Here is a 22,096-nt window from a genome sequence, read left to right as displayed (position 1 = left end):
CCTACATCACTGCACTTGGCTAAGCAGTGCAATTCCAATCTCATTGCCAGTCCCAACATCAACAGATCAGTTTTATATTTCTTTCCATCTGGCTAGTGGATAACTGTACTGAATGTTGAGTTTTTCTACATATTGGTTTTGTAAAGCATCAACTGCACAGTCAGTTCACTGTTTAATGTTTGTGTTTAGGCCTGATTGAACTGGCTTAGGAATGTTGAAATGGTTTGCATTAGGTTACAAAACACTGGTGCTTTACTTTGTCTGGTATTTATTGTAACCCAGTTAGCCCAATTAAGATGATTGCTTGTTCTGAATGTTATCCAGACAAAGAAAGCAGCTGTCATAACGATTTCAGAATAACCATTGTATGGAAAATAGTGTAAAGCTATGTCTACCTTGGACTTTACTATGAGGAGTATAATAAAATTACTTTGCACAGAGGGAGAGATTACCCAATAGGTCCCAAACCCTCACTTTGTTTGAGACCTCATACAGTATGTCCTCTTGCAATTTAAAGGCCAGAAGATAATAAAAATATAATCTTTTACTTACCAGGTTCTGGATTTCTGCTACAAAAGCAGTGAAAAACTAACCTAAGATTCACTAGCTTGTAGAACTATTTTTAGCAGCAGTAATCTGAGTAACTTGAAATAATAATTTTCTGTAAAACTTTCACATCAGTGGGGAGGGATTTTGGTCCAATCTTCTCTATAACATTGCTTCAGTTCATTGAAGTTTGTGGTCACTGTGGTGAGACTACAGTCATGTTGAAGGTTGAAAAGCAGAGGGTTTCTCCTTGCAGCCCTTCCAAACAAGCCATTCAGTGTTTTTATAATTCTACTGTCCCAAATTTTAACATTGTAACTGAGGCCTGTAGAGTCTGAGGTGCAGCTTTTGGGGTTTTTTTGGGGGTTTTTTTTGCAGTCATCAACTGACTTTGGGGTGACTTTGCTGGGATGTTGATGCCTTGAAAGACTGGCAACTATCTGTGAATAATCTTTCACAGTGTAAAATGATAGACTTCAGACTACAGACTACAGGACTGTGATTGCAGCCATTACCCAACTCTCTGTGAATGGTACTCATGGCCATTGATCAGTGGGCTTTGATCAGTGGGTTTTGGTCAGTGGTTGTTGATCAATGGTCATGAGAATTTGCATAATTAAGATTAAGGAACTGACCTCCCAGCCCACTGTTCCTTCAGTGGGCTGTTTTCAGTCATTGTGGTGATCGTGGTTCAAGAGTTGGCAGTTCGTCTTGTAATCGGAAGGTTGCCGGTTCAAGCCCCAGCTTGGACAGTCTCGGTCGTTGTGTCCTTGGGCAAGACACTTCATCTACCTCCTACTGTCAGTCTGCACCAGGGCAGCTGTGGCTACAACTGTAGCTGCCTCCACTAGTGTGTGAATGTGAGAGTGAATGAATAGTGGAATTGCAAAGCGCTTTGAGGGTTTCGAAAAGCGCTATAGAAATGCAATCCGTTGTTATTATTATTATTATGCAAATGTACTGTTTATAAGATTTGGGGAAACCTGCAGTCAGCTGAGACTGAAGAAGTCACTTGGATGAGTGACGAAACGTTTCTCCCACAAAACGCTACGAACAGATGAACAGAATCAACTTTTGGAGATTTACTTAGCTGGATGATTGAGCGTGCATCAAGATGGACTTCAGATAGTGTGGAAATGGCTTTATAACCTTACAATGATTAACTGAATTTCAAGGGTTAAAGAGTATCTCAAAGTGATTAATATGTCAAAACCACTTCACCCGCAATTCTCTCAGGTGCTCTCTATGTTTTTGGGTAAAGTGACTCCTTTTTACAAACCACTGCTTAAGTTTGCGTATAGATTCTGGGCATGTGTGTGTGTCTTTGTCCCTCTCCTGACCTCACAAGTTGTCAGACTAGCTGTCTCCCTTTCTTTTATACCAATCCCCCTTTCTCTCTTACCTCTTTCCTTTCTTACTAAACATTTACTCTGAGAAGAGACTTCTTCTAACCTTATCTACAAGACAGCCCTCTGTATACACGTGTCAGTGTTAGATATCTGTACTTTTTCAAGCAGGACACACAAGTCTTTGGATTTTAACATAACATTTTGTCTAGGAAAGGAGCTTTCCTGTAGGAAGTCTACTAAATGAAAGTGCTGTTCTTAAACACTGACTGTACCAACAATAACATGGAACTTTTTAAGATGTGAGCCTGCATTAGCTCACTTCATTTTACTGCAGTACATGGTATCTCTTTGGACACAGTGCTATATATTGTGTGTGTGTGTGTGTGTGTGTGTGTGTGTGTGTGTGTGTGTGTGTGTGAGAGAGAGAGAGAGAGAGAGAGACATGCACGCACTTGTATGGTGTTTAGCATTTTGCATGTAAATATGTGCACAGTAGATGTTCATAGTGTGGAGATGTGGATGTTTGGCTTGGTGCGTGAATGTGATAGGGTTTGACATTTGGCACACCACCATAACTATGTTGTTGTTCTGTATAGTTTAGCTCTCCCCAGTAGAAATAAATCTGAAATTGTTTCCTAAAAACATATTACGCCATTAGCGTGAGTGAATTTGTGTGCGTAGAAACCAGCCAATGTTTTAGACTTTCTTTTTATCATTTTCTGATTTTCCCATTTCCGACTGTCTTATTATTTTCCTACCTGAACAACAAAATAGGGCTTTTTATATCAACATAAACCACCACTATGATTTCTTTAATGACTTGTATGTTTAATCTGTTTAATCTATAATCTGCTGTAGTTAACTATTTCTTCGTCTTTCCTTCACATGATGATGCTTCGAATGAATATAAGACAAACCTAATTTATTCCAGTGTTCCCACATGCAGGAAAACATTCCATTATCATGTGTCATCCTGTTATAAACTATTCCACTTGCCAAAGACCCCAATAAATGTCATAACATCGTTTCGTCCTATTTATGTTTAAAACAGCTTTATTACACTCACCTAAAAAGATCAGTTACCCAAGAGCAAAACTATGTGTAAGTATGTACAATAATGGGGGCAATTCTTTCCAAATGAAGAAAGATCATTCGTCTTTAACATCCTGTCCCAACCTTTTTAAAATAGAAAAAAAAGTATCCTTTGTGAAGGGTTGGGAGTGCAGATTGAGAGAAACAAGTCCCTATAAGGGGGGAAAGGAGAAAAGAGGACTGGAATGTCAAAATAAACTCTCATTCTGGCAAGGCTTCATAGGTAATAGATCAACATCCCTTTTTCATGCTAGGAAATCTGTTTTAGGCGCTGTGCACAGTACCTCTGTTTAACTTGAGGCATCTGGATGCTGGGTTTTGCTTTAGTAGCTTAACTGAAGGGCAAGAGGAAATCAATATAGCCAGAAAACACACAGTAGACCTGCAGCAAGTCATAGAAATGTTTATGTTTATATTAAACCACACAAAATTCTGAATGTTTTTTTATAATCTTGCTTCTAATAGCAACTTCTACCTCTTGTTATCCCCTACACCTCACCAAACTCCACCATCCAAATTAGTCATGTCTTTGACATCTCAGAGAAGTAAACTGTCTTTCATTCTTTTTGCAGAACACTTTCTCCAGCGTCTTTCACATGGATTATGAGGAACTGGTGAAGGACTTTGCTGGTGAAGTCCTAGATGCCCCAAAAAGGTAAGAGGATCACCCTCAGCACAAGCCTGTTAAAATGACATTCGAGTGTTAATGACTTTATTTCTTCAGGCATACTCTAGCTATTTTCATCAGTATTTTTGCAATGTTGAAAACTGTCCTTTCTCTCTCCCTAAGAGGCCTTTAGATGATGTTTGCATAATGGGCACTTGCACAAAGATCTATTATCATCATGTAGAAGGAGATGTTTAGGAAGTAATGAAAGTCTTATTATGCCCCTTCAGTCACACTGAATTGATACAGTGTAGACAAGAACGAGGGGTTCAATACTCTTAAGTTTGCTGAGCTGATTTGCAGCCTGTTGGGATCTTTTTAAGGTAATCCAAATTCTTCACCTGCCATGTTCCTAGATATTCAACTGCAGGATTTCAGTACAAAGCTTTTGGTCCTCATTAGCTGGGCCCTTTTGGCTTCATTGCACTGTCCTTAGGTTAAAGTTGACAGATCTTGGGTTACAACCCATTTACCATGATGATGTGGACACTTTTACTGACTTGGAGGCCATCTGAAACCTTTCTCAGAAACCATCCATTATGAAGTTGTGTAAAGCGTGTTGAGTGTTCAGATAGAGTAGAAAAGTGACATATAAGAACCAGTCCATTTAACCTGCAACTTTCCAGTTAGTACCATTGATCAATGGGGTTTGATGAGTGGTTGTTGACCAGTGGTCATGATAATTTGCATATTAATGATTGAGGAACTGACCTCACAGCCCATTGTTCATTTCGTGGGCTTGTTTCAGTCATTGTGAAAATATACTGTTGATAAGATTGGGGAAACCTGCAGTCAGCTGAGACTGAAGAAGTCACTTGGATGAGTGACGAAAAGTTTCTCCTGCTGAAAACGCTACGTCCAGATGAACAGAATCAACCAGTCCATTTACCATTTAACAGTCATTAGGGGTAGTCACATCCATAGCAGGACATCTCTGTCATGGTCCTGGGTCGTTGATCCAGCATTTTGTGTTCATTATTATTATTATTATTATTATTATTATTATTATTATTATTATTATCTTATGTTTGGGGGGTTCTGTCTATATGTATTTGGGGTTGGATGTTCTAGGTCTTTGGTTATCGTTTATGCTCCCGGTCAGTTTCGTGTTTTAGGTTTCGTCAGTGTATACTTCCTGTTTTACTTTGTATATCCATGTATGACTCCTCTGTGTTCAGTTTTGTGCTCTCCCTGTCTCGTCTGTGTAATTAGGATCAGCTGTGCCTCCCTCCGGTTTGCCATTTTGTGTTCCTCAGCACGTGTATACATAGTGTCTGGTTACCTGTGTTCCCCGATGGTTCGTCTGTGTTATTCTGCGTCATTGGGTCATCTTTGCGTCTCTCTGCTCCACATTCTGCTCTCCATTTGCAGCTCTCCATCCCCTGTGTACCTCCTTATGTCTTTCCCTGCGTGTGACTTTGTGAGTTATGGTTTCGTGTTTTGTTATTATTAGTGTTCCCCAGTTTAGGTTTATGTTAAGTTCTGCCCTTGCTTTTGTTATTGTGCACTGTAAATAAACTCACTCGCACCTCCGCCGCTGTCGGCAACATTCACTCCACCACACGACTGCTGCCCCAGCCGTGACAATCTCACTCCAACTAAATAAACAATTTCATTCACAGTATTCTCAAACTTGGAGACTTGAAGACGGGTGATCGGTAATAACAGTGTGTCCAGAAGGGATGTGACTGGGAAGGACCTAAACCCAAGTGGCGTTCTTTTATTGGACTTATGTGCTAACCACAGTTTGTCCATTATAAACACCAAATTTAACCATAAGGGTGTTCATAAGTACATGTGGCAAAAGGACAGTTGCAGGTCGACAATCAATTTTGTAAAAGCAGGTTTGCGGGCTATATTCTGGACACTAAGTGTAAACAGGCACTCAATTGTGAACTGATCATCACCTAGTGGTGAGTTGGATCATGTGGTGAAGGAAAGGCCTGGTGCATCCAGACATATAGTGAGGGTGTACTGGCTTCATCTGGAAGAGGCCCAGTAAGCAAGGTATTCGGTTCCCACTTCCAACATGTTCTGCACCCCCTCCTGTCATGGTCCCATTTCAAATCAGATAGTGGTTGCTGGAGGTGACGGGAGCCATCAAGCTGAAGAAGAGGTTGTATAGGGGCTCGGATTGTCTGTAGAACTCTGGAGGGAGCTGGCAGGCCAAGTGAAGTGCAGTTCTTGCAATAGCTCAAACAAAAACTCGGGTGTGGGAAGAGCTCGGTAAGGTTATGGAACAAGACTTTTGATTGGCCTTGAAATTATTCTGGTAAACCACCAAGCAACTAAGAAGCCAAAAGTAGTGCTTTACTCACACAGTGTATGATGTGCTGCTGACTTCCACTGAGCATGTATTTGGGCAGTGGAAGGAATACTTTCAGGGTCTCCTCAATCCCACTGACACATGTTCTGGAGAGGAAACAGAGTCTGGTGACGAGGGGGGGGTGACTCGTCCATGTCAAAAAGCTTCCACTTTGATGGCCTCATCTCTGCTTTTGGTGAATAATGTGGTCCTGTCAGCTTCATTGGTTGGTGCTAACTTACACTTAATTGTCCTGGTCTGTTGGTCATGAGTCAAGGGAGAGAGGAGCAGGTGATTGAGAGATGGATTCATGAAAAAGTAGATTCTATTAATCTGGATGTAGTGTTTTTAGTGGGAAAACTAAAATTGCTAGATGAATGGAACAAACTTTTTTGGATTTCTTTACCTGGATGATTGAGCATGCATTAAGAAACAGATGGATTTACAACCTCTGAGCAATAACAGAAAGAATTACATTTTGGATACAAAAAGCAAAAATTAGCTTTCTCCAAAGGCTAGCTGTTCCTTAGAGATAGAGTGAAAAGTTCAGTCATTCAGGATGAACTCAGAGTCACTCCTCCTCCTCACTAAAAGGAAGTAACTGAGTTGGTTTGGGCATCTGACTAGGATACCTCTTGGCTGCCTTCTGGGCAAGGTTTTCTGTGCATGTCCTACTCATAGGAGTCCCCACGGTAGACCCAGGGAACACTGGGAAAGATTACATCTCTCAGCTGGCCAAGGAATGCCTTGATGTTCCCTCGGATGAGCTGAAACAACTGACAGGGGAACTATTGAACTGTTCTATATATGGTTTTGGTTGCTCATTAAAAGTTTGTGTACATTATGACTACTAGTGCATTCTTATGCTACGTCACTGGTTGCCTGTTAATATGATGCAATTATAATATGTCATGCATAATTAAGGTTTTGTGGGTCTAAATTGGAAGTTATTTTTGTGATATTAAAATTATATTATACATTTATAAGGTCTTACAGGTGCATAAACTTTACAAATAAGCCACTTTAGCAAGTTGTGTATATATTTGCCATGGCAGGAAAAAATTAATGATCAGTAGTTTTTATCTCTGTGTCCTGTTTGTTCTCTAGAAATGATAAAATGTCGCAAATAGTATAATGGTCATTTGTAAGGGAGAAACGGGAAAATAAGAGTCGTGAAATGATTTGAAAGGAAACACAAAGAGGTGAAGACTGAGTTCCCAACACAGGGTTAAATGGTTTTAGTATTTACAGCCAGGATGAGTAGAGGGCCATGGTACAAGGGAAAGGATTTGGGAATCTGCAGTTGTAGACTTGGGTTGCAGCCAAGAGGGGTGAATAAGAACTAATCTGATTTAAGATACAATGAGATAGAGATCCTTCCCCTTTACTCCCTCCCACTCACTCGTCTTTTGGCATGCTGCTCTCTAGGGCGGCCTGACCTCCACAGTTGCTATGTAGCATCTAAAATTCAATCTTAATCTCATCCTAAGCAATACAATTGGATTGCATGTTTGTATTTGTGTGTGTGTGTGTGTGTGTTTGTGTGTGCAGTTAAGTGTGCATTCACTACATTTTCTGTGTATCAACATATCCATATATAACCTATGCATATATGTTAGTGCTTTATGTGATTTTGATTAGTCAGTTTGGTTTGCCTGGGGTAAGAAGAAGAAAATGCTATAGTTTGATGGACTGCATATTTATAGGAGAAGTGAGAATAAGATTTTAGACTAATAAGAAGCAGATAAAATTGGATTTTAGTTTCTGATAAGTTTCTAATTAATGACAAGTTTCTGAAAATAAACTCTGCATGAAGTGCAGCCATATCAGCTTGCAGCCATGGATAAGTGTAAAGAGCTCACTGAGATTGAGTGTGGTACTATAACGGGATGCTATTCCTAGATATTGTGCTATCAACTTTCTAAATAGTATTACTGCAAAGTGAAAGTATTTAGGAGGCATAGTACCTCAGACACAAGGCTGAAACCCACATAAAATGACAGAGCATTATTGTCAAGTGCTGAGTCATATAGTGCATAAAATTCACCAACACTCTGCTGCTAAGAGAAGTGTGAAACCCCAAAAGTAGGGATATTACTATTTTCCACCAAAAAACATTAAAAATGTAGCTTTATGAAAATAAATACAATATGACAGAACAAACCAACTCAATAAGTAAAATATTAATACAGAAAAGTTAGGAGCTTAATAAATTAAGATCTAAATATGATTCAATAGGGAGCTTAAAATGAATGCAGGTATTGTGGTAGTAAATATACAGTACATGAACGTAGATAAAACTTTAACCAAACTTTAAAGTAGTTCCTTAACTTTAACGTAACTCTTTAATTCTGTGATATTATTTAGTAATGTGTGTATTTTTTATTGCATATTTCATAAACATTCCTAACTGTAAAATTGCAATATAAGCAAACAAATGAAGCCTGAATATAACATGCTATGTAATGTATTAACACTGCAGTTTGTAGACCCAATTTGAAGCTAATCTACATAAGAAAATATACAGCTCAAGAATCGAGAGGAAAGCTCAACTCACACATGAGATTTTGACTGAAATATTCAAGTTGAAAAATATTTAATGGCGTGGACAACAAATTGTACTTGAGGGTGCATGGGAGTTTGCCCAACCAGTCTACATGTGTTTTGTGGACTTGGAGAAGGCATTCGACCGTGTCCCTTGGGGTGTCCTGTGGGAGGTGTTGCGGGAATATGGGGTGTCTGGCCCATTGCTACGGGCCATTCGATCCCTATACAACCGTTGCAAGAGCTTGGTTCGCATTGCCGGCAATAAGTCGGACTCGTTCCCGGTGGGTGATGGGCTCCGCCAGGGCTGCCCTTTGTCTCCGGTTCTGTTCATAATTTTTATGGACAGGATTTCTAGGCGCAGCCAAGTGGCGGAGGGCTTTCGCTTTGGTGGCCTCAGAATCTCATCTCTGATTTTTGCAGATGATGTGGTTCTGTTGGCTTCATCGGGTGAGGGCCTCCAGCTCGCACTGGAACGGTTCGCAGCCGAGTGTGAAGCAGCGGGAATGAGGATCAGCACCTCCAAATCTGAGGCCATGGTTCTCAGCCGGAAAAGGGTGGAGTGCCCACTCCGGGTCGGGGATGAGTTCCTGCCCCAAGTGGAGGAGTTCAAGTATCTCGGGGTCTTGTTCGCGAGTGATGGGAGAAGGGAGCCGGAGATCGACAGACGGATTGGGGCTGCAGCTGCAGTAATGCGGACGCTGCACCGGTCCGTCGTGGTGAAGAGGGAGCTGAGTGTAAAAGCGAAGCTCTCAATTTACCGGTCGATCTACGTCCCTACCCTCACCTATGGCCACGAGCTATGGGTAGTGACCGAAAGAACGAGATCGCGGATACAAGCGGCAGAAATGAGCTTCCTCCGAAGGGTGGCTGGCCTCTCCCTTAGAGATAGGGTGAGAAGTTCGGCCATCCGGGAGGGGCTCAGAGTAGAGCAGCTGCTGCTCCACATCGAAAGGAGCCAGCTGAGGTGGTTCGGGCATCTGACAAGGATGCCCCCTGGGCGCCTCCTGGGTGAGGTGTTCCAGGCATGTCCCACCGGGAGGAGGCCCCGGGGTAGACCCAGGACACGCTGGAGAGATTATATCTCTCGGCTGGCCTGGGAACGCCTTGGTATTCCCCCGGATAAGCTGCAGGAGGTGGCTGGGGAGAGGGAGGTCTGGGCCTCTTTGCTTAGGCTGCTGCCCCCGCGACCCGGCCCCGGACAAAGCGGATGAAGATGGATGGATGGATGGATGGATGGATGGACAACAAATTGATGTGACAACATTACATATATTTCCTACAATATACAAGTTTAAGTTTTTTTTTTTTTAACAAAGAAGTCAAATTATTTTGAATTCAGCTATGCTACTCCAAATAAAAATCAAAAGCATGTCATGCACTACTCAACGACTCACTACAACGCTTTTGAAAATTAATTTAAAATCTGAACCACATATTTGTGGGTTAATTCCAAATATTAGGAGGGGCCAAAGCTCTTTGTGCTGAGTAGGGATGGGTATCGTTTAGGTTTTATCCGATACCGGTGCCAAATCGGTACTTTTGAAACGGTGCCGGTGCTTAAACGGTGCTCGAACCGGTGCTCGAACCGGTGCTTAAAGAATGGAGAACACAAACTTTGTCCAAAAACCTCTCATGTTCAGCTGTTGTTTTTTTTTTGGTTTTTCTTTTGTAAAAAGATAACAATGTTAGCCTTTTCTGCAGCAATAGGGCATATATGGTATCACTCTTGGCTGGAAGCAGTGCTTAATCAATGGAAAAAAAAACACAAACTTTGTCCAAAAACCTCTCATGTTCAGCTGTTTCCCTCTTTTTCTTTGGTCATTTTAGCCTTTTTGTCCAGGGTGAAGGGAGTATCTGCCATCAAACAAGAAGACAGCCGCATGTAGCTATGATCATGTTTGCTAGTTCACCTTACATGCATTAATGTAATAACGTGGTTAGCCTACTCAACGTAAATTACACTCGAACAACATTAAGCAACTCACGCAGAGAAGAACGGCTGCTGCTGCCATCATCATCCCTGCTACACTGGCAGGGCTAGGGGCCAGGACTCTATTCTTCGGGTTTTTGGGGGATGTTGCTCCGGGTCCGATAACTGGCAACCCACCCAACGTGCACAGTGTGAGGTCTCGCAGCAAGCTATCAAATACGGCGCATTTCTCGGCTTTTAAAAAAACCGCTATGCGTCGCCAGGTGTTTCATCGGATTTGAGGTGTTACCTCCTTTGACAGTATCACAGTATCAGCTTAAAGCACTTGTTGCTGCTGAGTTTGCGTATTTTTCTGTGAAGTACAGCCAGACTTTTGACCGCTTCGCCTTGGACATTTTTAATCTGTAGCTCTGCTCTAACTGAACGTACGTACCTGGCCCCGCCTACTATCCTGGGAAACGTAAAATGATTGGCTAGAAGTGTATCACAGCTCAGGAAAAAAAAAGCACCGAAATAAAGCACCGAAATGTGCGCTGCTTTTCGGTCTGGTTACTACCGTTTATGTCAGAACCGGTGCCATTATGGCACCGGACACCGGTACCCATCCCTAGTGCTGAGAATCACAACAAGAAAGGCATGTCATAAGATTCTGAGAAATGGAATAACACACTGATTAATGTTCATAGGATTTGGTGACGATAATAATGTAAGTGGTCTTTAAATGTAACCTTAATGCATCTAAAATAAAGAAAACCAAAGATACAGAGAATTCATGGTTTGGTATATTTTTATTTAATTATTATTAAAGATCAGGTAATACATAAAACATGCTTTTGATCAGACTTTAATCACTTTTTCCATTACTTTTCCCATTCTGTGTCTCTTAGTTATATCTTTATAGCTAAGACACAGCTAGGACACAGTAAAGGAAAGTTTGGTGAAACAAATGGACCTGTGAGTTTCAAAACAGAGTTTTAACATCCTTTTCTTGTGTGTGACTGATTTAAACCCAACGCACAGATATTCTTCTTACTAGGTCTTTTATTTTTGTGATAGATATTCTGCTCTCCAGGCCTCCTATTTTTGTGTCTGAAATTGAAATAATTGGTAGATGGACCAGACACTAACCAGACCTTGCCTTGTCTTCTATAGGGTCTCATTTTGTATATCCCACTTTCATTCCAGTTTCTCCTAATCTAATAATTCTGTTTAAATGCTGCTGTGTGTATGTGCTAGATTTCCTCTGGGACAGCTGCGAAATGGCAAAAATGAGCAACTCCATCTGGGCCGATGTGGGAAGGGAGGGAGGAGCAGTGCAGGATGTTAGCTTTGACTGTCTGGAACTGCTGGAGGCTTTTTATAGTGACATTAACTGCCACGGCTGTGGCTTCCCAGTGACACGAAATCTTTTTCGCTAAAGCTGGAAGTTCAGTCATGCTGAACTGATGCTGTAGATACAGCTCACAGGAATGGCAGGCAGATGATTTCAAGCAGACAAAGTGGGACAATGAAGTTTGTGTGGGTCTGGAGCTTGATTGTTGCCCGGAATCAAAACCCAAAGTTTTCTGTCATGGTTTACATGATGCCGGCAGGTTTTCTATGACCTTGTTTAAGTCAGTCACAGGGCAAGGGAGAGGAAGGGTGGATTTTAGTGTGGATTTCAGTTTGAGTGATTAAACCCAAACACAAATGCACATAGTCTGCTCCTTTTCCATCTGTGTGTGGGTGTATACTGAGGTCACTTTGGATAGGACACATTGAGGTAATTAGCTTGAAGGATCAAATTTATCCAAATTTAAAGGCCTACCATGCATTAAATCTTGGAAATCAAAGAAAAACACTAAAAGACTCACTTTTACTTGAGTAAACGAATGACTATCAGAGACTTAAACACTCCATTGCGCTACAAATCTGCACACACATACACACTACAAAATTCATGTTTTAATGTTAAATGTTCTATTTTTGCTCTTAATAAAAAACTAGCCAAATAATTTAAGTAAGTAACTTCAAGGGCCAAATACATTATATTTCTTTACGTCAATATAGTAGGGGTGTCGTGGACCGCAAGTGGCCCCCGGGCCACAAGTTTGAGACTCCTGCTCTAGTAGAACCAGGCTTAGGGAGAGGCAGACATCTGCTGTGTTGGGAGGAATTTGCCAGTAAGTGTACTTCAGGTCTACTTCACTGGATGGTTAAGAGTGTAAAGAGTCTCAGAATCTGTGGGCACAGTTGGCTGGAATCACTTGCCCATAATTTTACCTCTAACCCTAGCCAGCCAATGGAAGAACACCCACTGGTTGAGGAATGTCTTCTCCTGGTCCACAGAGATGTTCACTTGCCCTAGTGCCCCATATTAATCATTTGCCAGTAAAGCCTTGCATAATGTATAATGGGCTTCTAAATAGTTCAAAACACAAAATACATCAATATTCAGTTTTTTGTTTTTTATTTATTTATTTATTAATCAATCGTTGTTTTTTGGGTCATCCACAGGATTTTTCTGCTGGATTATTTGAAAGAAAATTGGAAAATTCACAAGTAGGCGTAGATTTCACTGTACTTTGTTGGACATTAATAGCAGATTAACACAACGGATGCAAAGACTATGCAATGCTCTTAAAAGTTAGTTAAAGAACCAAATTCTTTAACTAACTTTTACCACATGAACATGAAACCAGCCAGTGTTTGTGTCCACTTTTTGGACAGTGTTACAGCAAAGAAATAATTTAACACTATAAAGCTATATAGTAATCTACTGGAGATGGAACGGTCTCACCTTACTACACAACAACAGCAACGGGACTTGAGGCTAACCTCAAAATTGCTTTCACCTTGCTGTCTGATCACTCCATTTTTTTCTGCTTCCTTTGAGATTTAAGCTTCTCTCATGCCAAGGTTGTGGTCTTTGGCAGGGATAGCTCAGTTGAGGCAGGAATAGCTCGGTAAGGAGAGTGGTGGTCCCATGATCGGAACATCGGGGTTTCAAATCTCCTAAACAGCTACTCTGAGGTACCCCTGAGCAAAGTACCTACACGCTGCTCCTCAGGCGCTAGATTCGGTGGCTTCTCACTGCTTTACTGAGTGAATGGGTTAAATGCAGAGAGGAATTTCCCCACAGGGATCAAGAAAGTATACAATTTTTATTTATTTATTTTGAGTTTCTCATTTTAAGGACGTAAGAGATTATATTTCTGTCCTTAACCTGATCCATTTCCTCCCAAGTCTCCCTCTAGTAAACCTCTGACCTGATGGGCAAACAGAAACACAAAAGGTGAAAAACCTGTAGAAACCTGAGGAAACTTACAATAGACAAACAGGAGAAGGTCTACCAGGTCTGTAAAAGGTTTACCTGTACAGTTATGACAGATAGTCTTGTCTGATCATCAACTGATGCTAAATGCTCTGGTCTTGGCACATAGCACAAAACCAGAAGCTCTGTATATCTTAACTGGACAAACTGATATGACCTATCTACACCCATTATAATAGACTACTTCTGCTGTTTCCTTTGGCTGGGTTATGTTTCTCTTGTGTGAAGTAGATAAGTTTGCTAGATCTAGTCTAAGAAAATGAATTACTGAAATACTCCTTGACCCACATCGTTATCAGCTATTTTGAAACAAAAAAAAAAAGACACTTTTTTATCCATAACAAGAACTCCATAAAGCAAATGAACTGTACAATAGAAAATGCAAATGCTATTTATGGTCTCCTCACAACAATGATAAGAAAACTAAACTGGGCCAATATGGCATGTTTGTTAATACAGGGATACACATGTTAATCTGATCTCTGGTCTCCCACTCAGAGACACAGGGCTCCGAGCATCCAGCATTCAGACGGCTACCTGAGGACTCTCTTCATGTGAGAGAAAATCTGCTCACACAGATATGTAGAACCAAATACTGTCAATAAGACAGCATTTGGACAGTTAAACTTGTCAGGTAGTGATTTCCAGCTGGTGAAAATGCAAGCTCCATGAACATGCACATATATGGATTCCAGCTGCTTTGATGTTGCATTAACTGGCATTACCGGGCATTTTGACTAGAGACCGGCCCACCAGGTATTAAAGCCATAAAGCCTTTGAATGAAAACAAACGCTGTTGTGACAGTGATGTACAGTCTTATTTGTATATGTATGATTTCTATACATTTTACATCAGATAAAAACTTTGGTTGTAAGCTTCAGATAATTATTTAATAACAGCCAGACATTTTAAATGAGAATAAGAAAGTATTTCTTTGTGCCCCCCTTTCCCTGTTAATGCCCCACCTGGACCCCTGGCAACACTTTGCTAGATCCGCCCCTGCATAGTTACCAGCTGTCAGCTACACAGAAAAGGATCCTGGTGTTATTTGTCTCTCAGAAAGAGTTCATAACTTCCCTTCAACTCATTCATGTCACCTAAAAGGTAAACCTGTTTCTCCATCACCTGTTCAGCTCTGATGATTCAGTAAGGACATCTCCTGGTTTCATCTTCATGTTTCCCTCTCACCACATATCCAAACTGACACCATGACCAGCAGCTTTTACAGCTGTGGCTCCAGCAAACATCAACTGATACTAAATTAATATTAAATAAATTCTAACAACAGCTGATCAAACGTGTTGCTGTTGTTTAGCGCGACATCCGGCGGTTTCCTCTTTCTGGCGCAAAGTGGGCGATAAACAAACAAGAGAGAAAAGCCGATCAGCTGATCATTGATCAGTTTCATGATTGAAGTAGCAACAGGAGAGGGAGGGGGAGAGAATGAGAGAAGAAGATGCAACTGTGCAGTGTAACGACAGAATAAATCCAGCTTTGTGTCTTTTTCCATTCTAGCTGAAGTACGGGGCAAACTGTGTTCCTTTTCAGCTCAATACGAAGCGCGTAATATTTTCTCTGAATGCGGGACGATTCCGTCTTTTTACGGGATGGTTGGCAACTCTATTAACTTGTGAATAAAATAAAGTTCATGCTAGCTAGTACGCAGTACGAGTTATTGTAACTTACTGTAAAAAGTCAGCACAACGAAAATAAACTCCACCTGAACTTGGTTCATATCTGACCCAGATAGACTGCAGGTCATAACTTCTTACCTGAAGTTCAGTTCACCCGACACTCGGACCGGCGGCTGCCTCGAGTCTCTCCTCTTGCCTCCCCTTTCTCTCATCCACCCGCTGGCCTCCACCACTTGCTAATGTTACTGAATCTGTGGAAGCTACGCCATAGCCACCACCAAACAACTGAGTTGTTTTTACACACCGACCGGCATCTGGCCAATCCACCACCTTTCATTGTTTATACCGTTACAAAAAAATACATAAAAAAATCATCGGCCCACCGAGCAAGCAGCCTGGTATGCCTGATGGCCAGTCCAGCTATGGCCGTGCCATCAGTTAACCCTTCGCGTGCCACAGGTTGCCGACCCCTGCTTTAGATAGAGCACTCTGAGATACTAGCCTAGGACAAGAGCTTCCATCATCCAAGACCGTTCTCGTCCATGATGCATTCACACTCGGTCTTCACGGAAGGTCTACTTTGCGCATTCTCCTCTGAACAGTTGATTTAGAGATGTAACTGCTGCTGGAACTCTGTGTGGCATTTATCTGGGCTCTAATCTCAGATGCTGGTGATTTCTGAGGCTGGTGACTGAGATGAACTTCTCAGCAGGAGAGGTGACTCTTGGTCTTCCTTTCGTTTGGTGGTCCTCGTGTGAGCCAGTTTGGTTGTAGTGCTTGATGGTTTTTGCAACTGCACTTGGGGACACATTCAAATTTAGCAACTTTCCGGACTGACTGACTGTTCCCATCTTCCCATTAAGAAGGCAAAAAATTCCACAAATGAGCCCTGACAAGGCACACCTGTGAAGTGAAAACCGTTTCAGCTGACTATGTCATGAAGCTCATTGAAAGAGGGCCGAGGGTTTGTAGTGCTGTCAACTAAGGAAAAAAAACATATTTAGGGGCGATCGTGGCTCAAGAGTTGTCAGTTCGTCTTGTAACCGGAAGGTTGCCGGTTCGAGCCCCGGCTTGGATAGTCTCGGTCGTTGTGTCTTTGGGCAAGACACTTCACCTACCGCCTACTGGTGTTGGGCAGAGGGGCCGATGGTGCAATATGGCAGCCTCGCTTCTGTCAGTCTGGCCCAGGGCAGCTGTGGCTACAACTGTAGCTGCCTCCACCAGTGTGTGAGTGACTGAGTAGTGGAATTGTAAAGTGCTTTGAGGGTCTCGAAAAGCGCTATATAAATGCAATCCATTATTATATTTAGAGTTATTTATCAATTTCTTCTTTGCTACATAATTCCATATATCTTTCCGCATATATTAGATGTCTGTAGTACATATCTACAATGTAGAAAGTAGCTAAAATGAAGAAAAAACATAAATGAAAGAGTACATTAAATGTTTATATACTGTCCAGTATGGTGCAGAAACTTAAATAAAGACTTTCCAGTGATCCACGTTCACTGTTGACTATAAGGAAAAATCTGTAAGGTCCATCCTTGATCATTTTCATAATATAATTGCTAGATTTCATCAAAACATGCTTAACAGTTTGTGTCTCTCATCATGGGGTCCTTTCTGTCATTTGCTAACACATGCTCATATTCCCTCCCAGTCTTACTCACACACCACTTACACCACAGCACTACAGCCAAAATCCATTGGCTTTAACTTTAGCTGACTTTAAGCTTGTGCCATGTTTATATATCCTTTTTCCATCATTTCTCATGCAGTATTATAGCTGGACTCTGTGGTTAAACTTGGAGAGACAAAAGATAACAAACAGGGTTATTAAGTGGTGACAGACATGACTGATGGCTTTAGCTCCCAGGTCTGAGCCAGGGGCACACTGAACTCAGGTGCGGCTCTCTAGCTCCCCTAGTTTTTATTAGCCAGCAGCTATTTTATTATTCAGTGCTGTTAGCCTAGAGCAGGGGTCGGCAACCTGCAGCTCTTTAGTCTTTAGACTGCGGCTCCTTGGTTTGAGAAAATAAATTGTAAAAGTATTTAACTGAAGTGTATTTTATTTGTGTTAGTTCTTTTTATTTAACTTGTAGTTCTAAATTGGAAGATTATCATGATCTTGAAATATAAAAATAAAATGACATTTTATTATTTTTCCTCGCTCAAAATAACACTTGCGGAAGCTGGTATAACCGCTGAAACACCGTGCATTTATCGAGACTTTCAACCCCAGGTAGGCCAAGTATGGAGAAATGTAAGAAAAGAAAAATATCTGAAGAAAAATATTCTCCTCTGACATTTAATGATGCCTGGGCAGAGTTATTTGCATTTACTTCTGACGAGAGCGGCGTACTATGGCATTATTTTTGTGCCACTACTATGTCAAAGTTGATACTATACATACTACTTAACTGCTTGTTGCTAATTTTGGCTGTTGAAAATACTCAGGGCTGCTGTTACTTCTAAAAGTCAAAGTACTGATACAGCACCACAAAGTCCCCCCTAGTAGAATTAATAGAAAAGGTTGCGCATTTTAAGAAAAAAAAAAACTATTAATTGAGGAAACAAAAATACTTAATACACATTATGCATGCATATTATGCCATGGCCACCACATAATAAATGTTGCCACCCCATAACCAGTAGCAAAGTATGATAGAAACTGCATACTAGAACTAATAACTGTTATTTCTCTGCCAGAAATATTAAAATTGATACAAGGCAGAATGGATCCATTTTATGTTGTTTATCCCAAATTCTGACCCTCCCTATTGCAACAGAGACTCATCAACCCAGAGAATGTCTTTCCTATCCTCTGTTGCATAATTTTGGTGAGATGCTCTTCTGCATATCTTGAATGTGTTACCATTGCTTTCCTATAAACTCAAAGTCATCTGGGTATTCTCCTCTGACCTCTGGCATCAATAAGGCATTTTCTCCCGGACAATTGCTTCTTACTGGATATTTTCTATTTTTTTGATCATTCTCTATATAACTTGGATATGGTTGTGTGGGAAAATCCCAGTAGGTCAGTGGTTTCTGAAAAACTCTGTCTGGTTAGAACAACCATGCCACATTCAAAATCACTCAAGTCCCCTTCTTTTTCCAATCTGTTGCTTGGGAGATCTTTTGATATCAGCGTCCCTCAATTCATTGAGTTGATTGGCTTATTACGCATTTGTGTTAATAAGTAGATGAACTGGATATACCTAACAAAGTTGCTGGTAAATGTATAAGAAATTATAAGAGTGACCGAAAAATGTGTCTTCTGCTTTCAGTGATATGTGGGCCTATGTGATAAACCGTTCTACCATAGCAGTTTTTGGACAGCTGTGTCTGTTAAAAGAAATGCTTTTTTAAAAATGGTCGTCAGGCACATTTACTTAACCGCCCACATCTTGTTTATTTACCTTTTCACAAACAGTAATGTAGAACTTTCAGTTTTTGGTTTTAAGTGCAGTTAAATGGTGTAAATATTTCCTGACAGACACCAGTTTCACCATCTGCACAACAGGCTGCCAGCAGGGTGGTGGCAAACCTGGCAGGGTAATAAATCCCACTCCCCCCCAAATGTATTTTTTTAACATCTGTTTTACATTTCATTTGGAGCACTTGAAACCAACAACATTAGTCAGGTTGTTGGTAGCTGTACATTTAAACAGAGCATTTTAGACGAATCCAGCTCCAACTGGGAGCTAATATGGTCAGTGCATTGCAGCCAGCGACAAAACACAGGCTGCAAAGCCAGTCAAATTAACAGTCACATGGCAGAGATGGTCCCAGTTATGATGGAATTATCATGACTGGGACCATAATTTTTCAGCTCTTTTTTAGTCTTAAACCCTTGAAATGCAAATGTTTTAACATTTTATACAGTTGTTGCACAATGTTTGTATTTATTTCCGCTTCTTGGAAAATGTCTTCATTTTGGGGGAATATTATGCCTTTTCTCTTTTGTGTTTTATGTTTGGTTTTGAGGATAGCCCTTCTATGGTATCATAGTGTCCACAAGGGTTCAATGGATTATTCCAAGTGAGCTTGATACTAAATGCTTAGTTGTGAAGCTCTTTCTCTTTGTGTGTTTCTTCTCAGGGGCCACGATAACAGCCAGATTAACTATATGTACGCCCAGTATGTTAAAAACACCATGCAGCCTCTGAACATTGCCGATGTCACCAAGGACCAGCGCTTTCCTTGGACGGTCTGTACTCTTTTCTTTTCTTTTCTCTCTCTTTTTTTTTCTTTTCCAAAAGTGAGTAATTATCCATCTTTTTCTCACAGAGTGAAAACCCAGCTCACTCCAGCAATCAGATAAAGAGTTTGCTCTGCACTCCCATCAGGAATGGCAAGAAGGACAAAGTCATTGGTAGGCTTTGCTTTGTTGCCCGAATACAATGTTAGCATTGAAAGCATTAGCAGTTAGAAAGTAATATTGTGTTCTATGTCCAGATACATAAAAGGGAATAATAATTGCATATATTTTTTTGATAATGTAATCAGGAAAAGATTTTTGCATTACAGCATGTACTGTAGACAAAGTGGCTTATCACTGTCTTCAATTAATATCTTAGTTTTGTTTTTCTTTAAAAGTAATATAAATTATTTCTGTTTTGTGAAGCTATAGCATTAGCTAACCTTAGATTTTATGAGTTGCACCCTGAGTCAGTTGCATGCATGCAAGGAGAATACTAATGGCCTTACAATTAGTGTAGACTTTGACCATTATCCTACTCAAAACAAATGAAAGCATAAAGTTAAATTGAAAGCTTTGAAATAACTGACTAACTGGTAGCATTGTAGAAGTGCTTGTGTTTTGTGCTTGCAGGGACATTCTCCTGGTACTATGGTTTCCATTTTAAAACAAGCTTGTTTGTTTTTTATTAATTACATAACACAGAATAATAATAAGATTTGGACAGTACAGATCCTGCATTAATATGGAAGCAATCCCTAAGAAATTCTGATCAGAGAGGGTTTTTTTCTCAGCAAGTTTTTCTCAAGATCGTTCTTACCTAAATTATTAGCTAGTTGTTTGTTAGTTGGTACAAACCATCATGACATGGGATAAACTGGACTATTATTCCTGTTCTTATAGGGCCCCAAAAACAATGCAAATCTAAAAACTGGCAAATGAAAAACAAATGATATACGAAAGACAATTTTGATATCCTTGACTGGTGTCCTGTCCAAGTGTACCCAACCCTATAATGGTGGGAATAGATTCCAGCAAACTCATGACCCTGAGTCAGATGTTAGGTATTTACAGATTTTGTTTGACGTTGTTCATTGACTCCAATTCTGGAAGAATGAACTGATCCAATGACAAGATAAAATTGTTGTTATTCTAAAGCTCATAATCTTACCTGAAGGTTTGCTGAACTAACCTTTATATTAGGGCCTATTTAAAGTGAAGTGTTCTATACTAGACATTACCAAATATAAACAGTAATGTGTTTGTGTTTGCATGTAGGTGTTTGTCAGTTGGTGAACAAAATAGATGAAGTGTCAGGCAGCGTCAAGGCATTCAACAGAAATGATGACCAGTTCCTGGAGGCGTTTGCCATTTTCTGTGGTCTCGGCATCCAAAACACACAGATGTATGAAACTGTAGAGAGAGCTATGGCTAAGCAAGAGGTCACTCTGGAGGTGAGTCAAGCATAAACTAGGGCTGCTACAAACGATTGTTTTGATAGTTGACTAGTCACGGATTATTTTTGTGATTAGTTGGCTAATCAGATCATGTATGTATCCATTGGATGTAAAATGTACAGCTTGTTGCACCAGCAGCATCTGCTCTTATATAACTATCATTAGCTTACAGCTTTAAGTGTTTAAGGTATGTGCTAACTAAAAATAAAGACAAGATGATCGTTTATTAAATTTTAATGAAATTTGCAGATTGTTTCGGTGGAGTTTAATAAACTCAGCCGTATGCTCCTTGCTATCTAAAATATAACAGGACACCGCAGTATATTCTCCAGCATCTCACACTTCTGATAATCAGTTGTCTGCTTGACGTTTATTCAGCTGTGTGAAAACTTAATGTAATAACTTTAATCTCAGCCAAACCGATTTACTCAGGAACAAATAAATTACTGAAAAAAACCAAACAATAACATTTCTAAGTTATCTAAGTGTATTATATATCATGTTTAACCTGAGTAGCGAAAAACGGCGGTGGGTTTGAAAACGATTTCCCGGGAGTCCGGTGTTCTCACCGGCTCTATTGAGCCTTGAACCCCAGCTAGCATCAAGCTGGTGGGTAACAGACGTCTCCGAAAACATTGGAGCGCTTTTGAAAATATGTGGTGTCTTGATAAACTGAGCAGATATTTGAAGTTTACACAGCTACATTCTTGCCTGAAAGAATAATAAGAGTAATATTAAAACTAAGGAGCTGCTGCCATTGTTGGAAACTGAGCAGGACTGCGCTATGAAAGATGGGCCACGAAGTATATACCCGACCCATCCTTCAGATCTGGGGAAATGAAGGGCGCATTTGTCGGCCGCATTTGTCGGAGTCTTCGAATGTGGACAGTCTTCGTCGTGTCGCTGTAACGTAAACGCCCAGGAGGATGCGGTTCCTTAATTTGGACACAGCTACGATACCGGACACTGCTTCTTCTTCTTCGGGGTTTAACAGCAGCTGGCATCCTTGTACATGCAGTGTTGCCATCTTCTGTTTCAGTCCGTTATTACACTC

The 22,096-nt window shown here is 40.7% G+C and overlaps 1 protein-coding gene across 3 annotated transcripts in view; it reads left to right on the top strand.

The window, feature by feature from the left end:
• The window catches only part of pde5ab (phosphodiesterase 5A, cGMP-specific, b), a 113,707-nt gene that overhangs the window by 65,634 nt on the left and 25,977 nt on the right, over positions 1-22,096 (top strand). For all 3 annotated transcript variants that reach the window (XM_040016777.1, XM_040016775.1, XM_040016776.1), the window contains exons 8-11: positions 3,560-3,642; positions 19,486-19,594; positions 19,675-19,759; positions 20,864-21,039. In XM_040016777.1, coding sequence (XP_039872711.1) covers positions 3,560-3,642; positions 19,486-19,594; positions 19,675-19,759; positions 20,864-21,039 — 453 coding nt within the window. The remainder of the gene's footprint in view (positions 1-3,559; positions 3,643-19,485; positions 19,595-19,674; positions 19,760-20,863; positions 21,040-22,096) is intronic.

Source organism: Simochromis diagramma, unplaced genomic scaffold (genome assembly GCF_900408965.1).
Source record: "Simochromis diagramma unplaced genomic scaffold, fSimDia1.1 OVJJ01000695.1, whole genome shotgun sequence".
Taxonomy (NCBI): domain Eukaryota; kingdom Metazoa; phylum Chordata; class Actinopteri; order Cichliformes; family Cichlidae; genus Simochromis; species Simochromis diagramma.
Note: the sequence above shows the minus strand (reverse complement) of the source record. Positions and strands in the feature narration are given on the sequence as shown.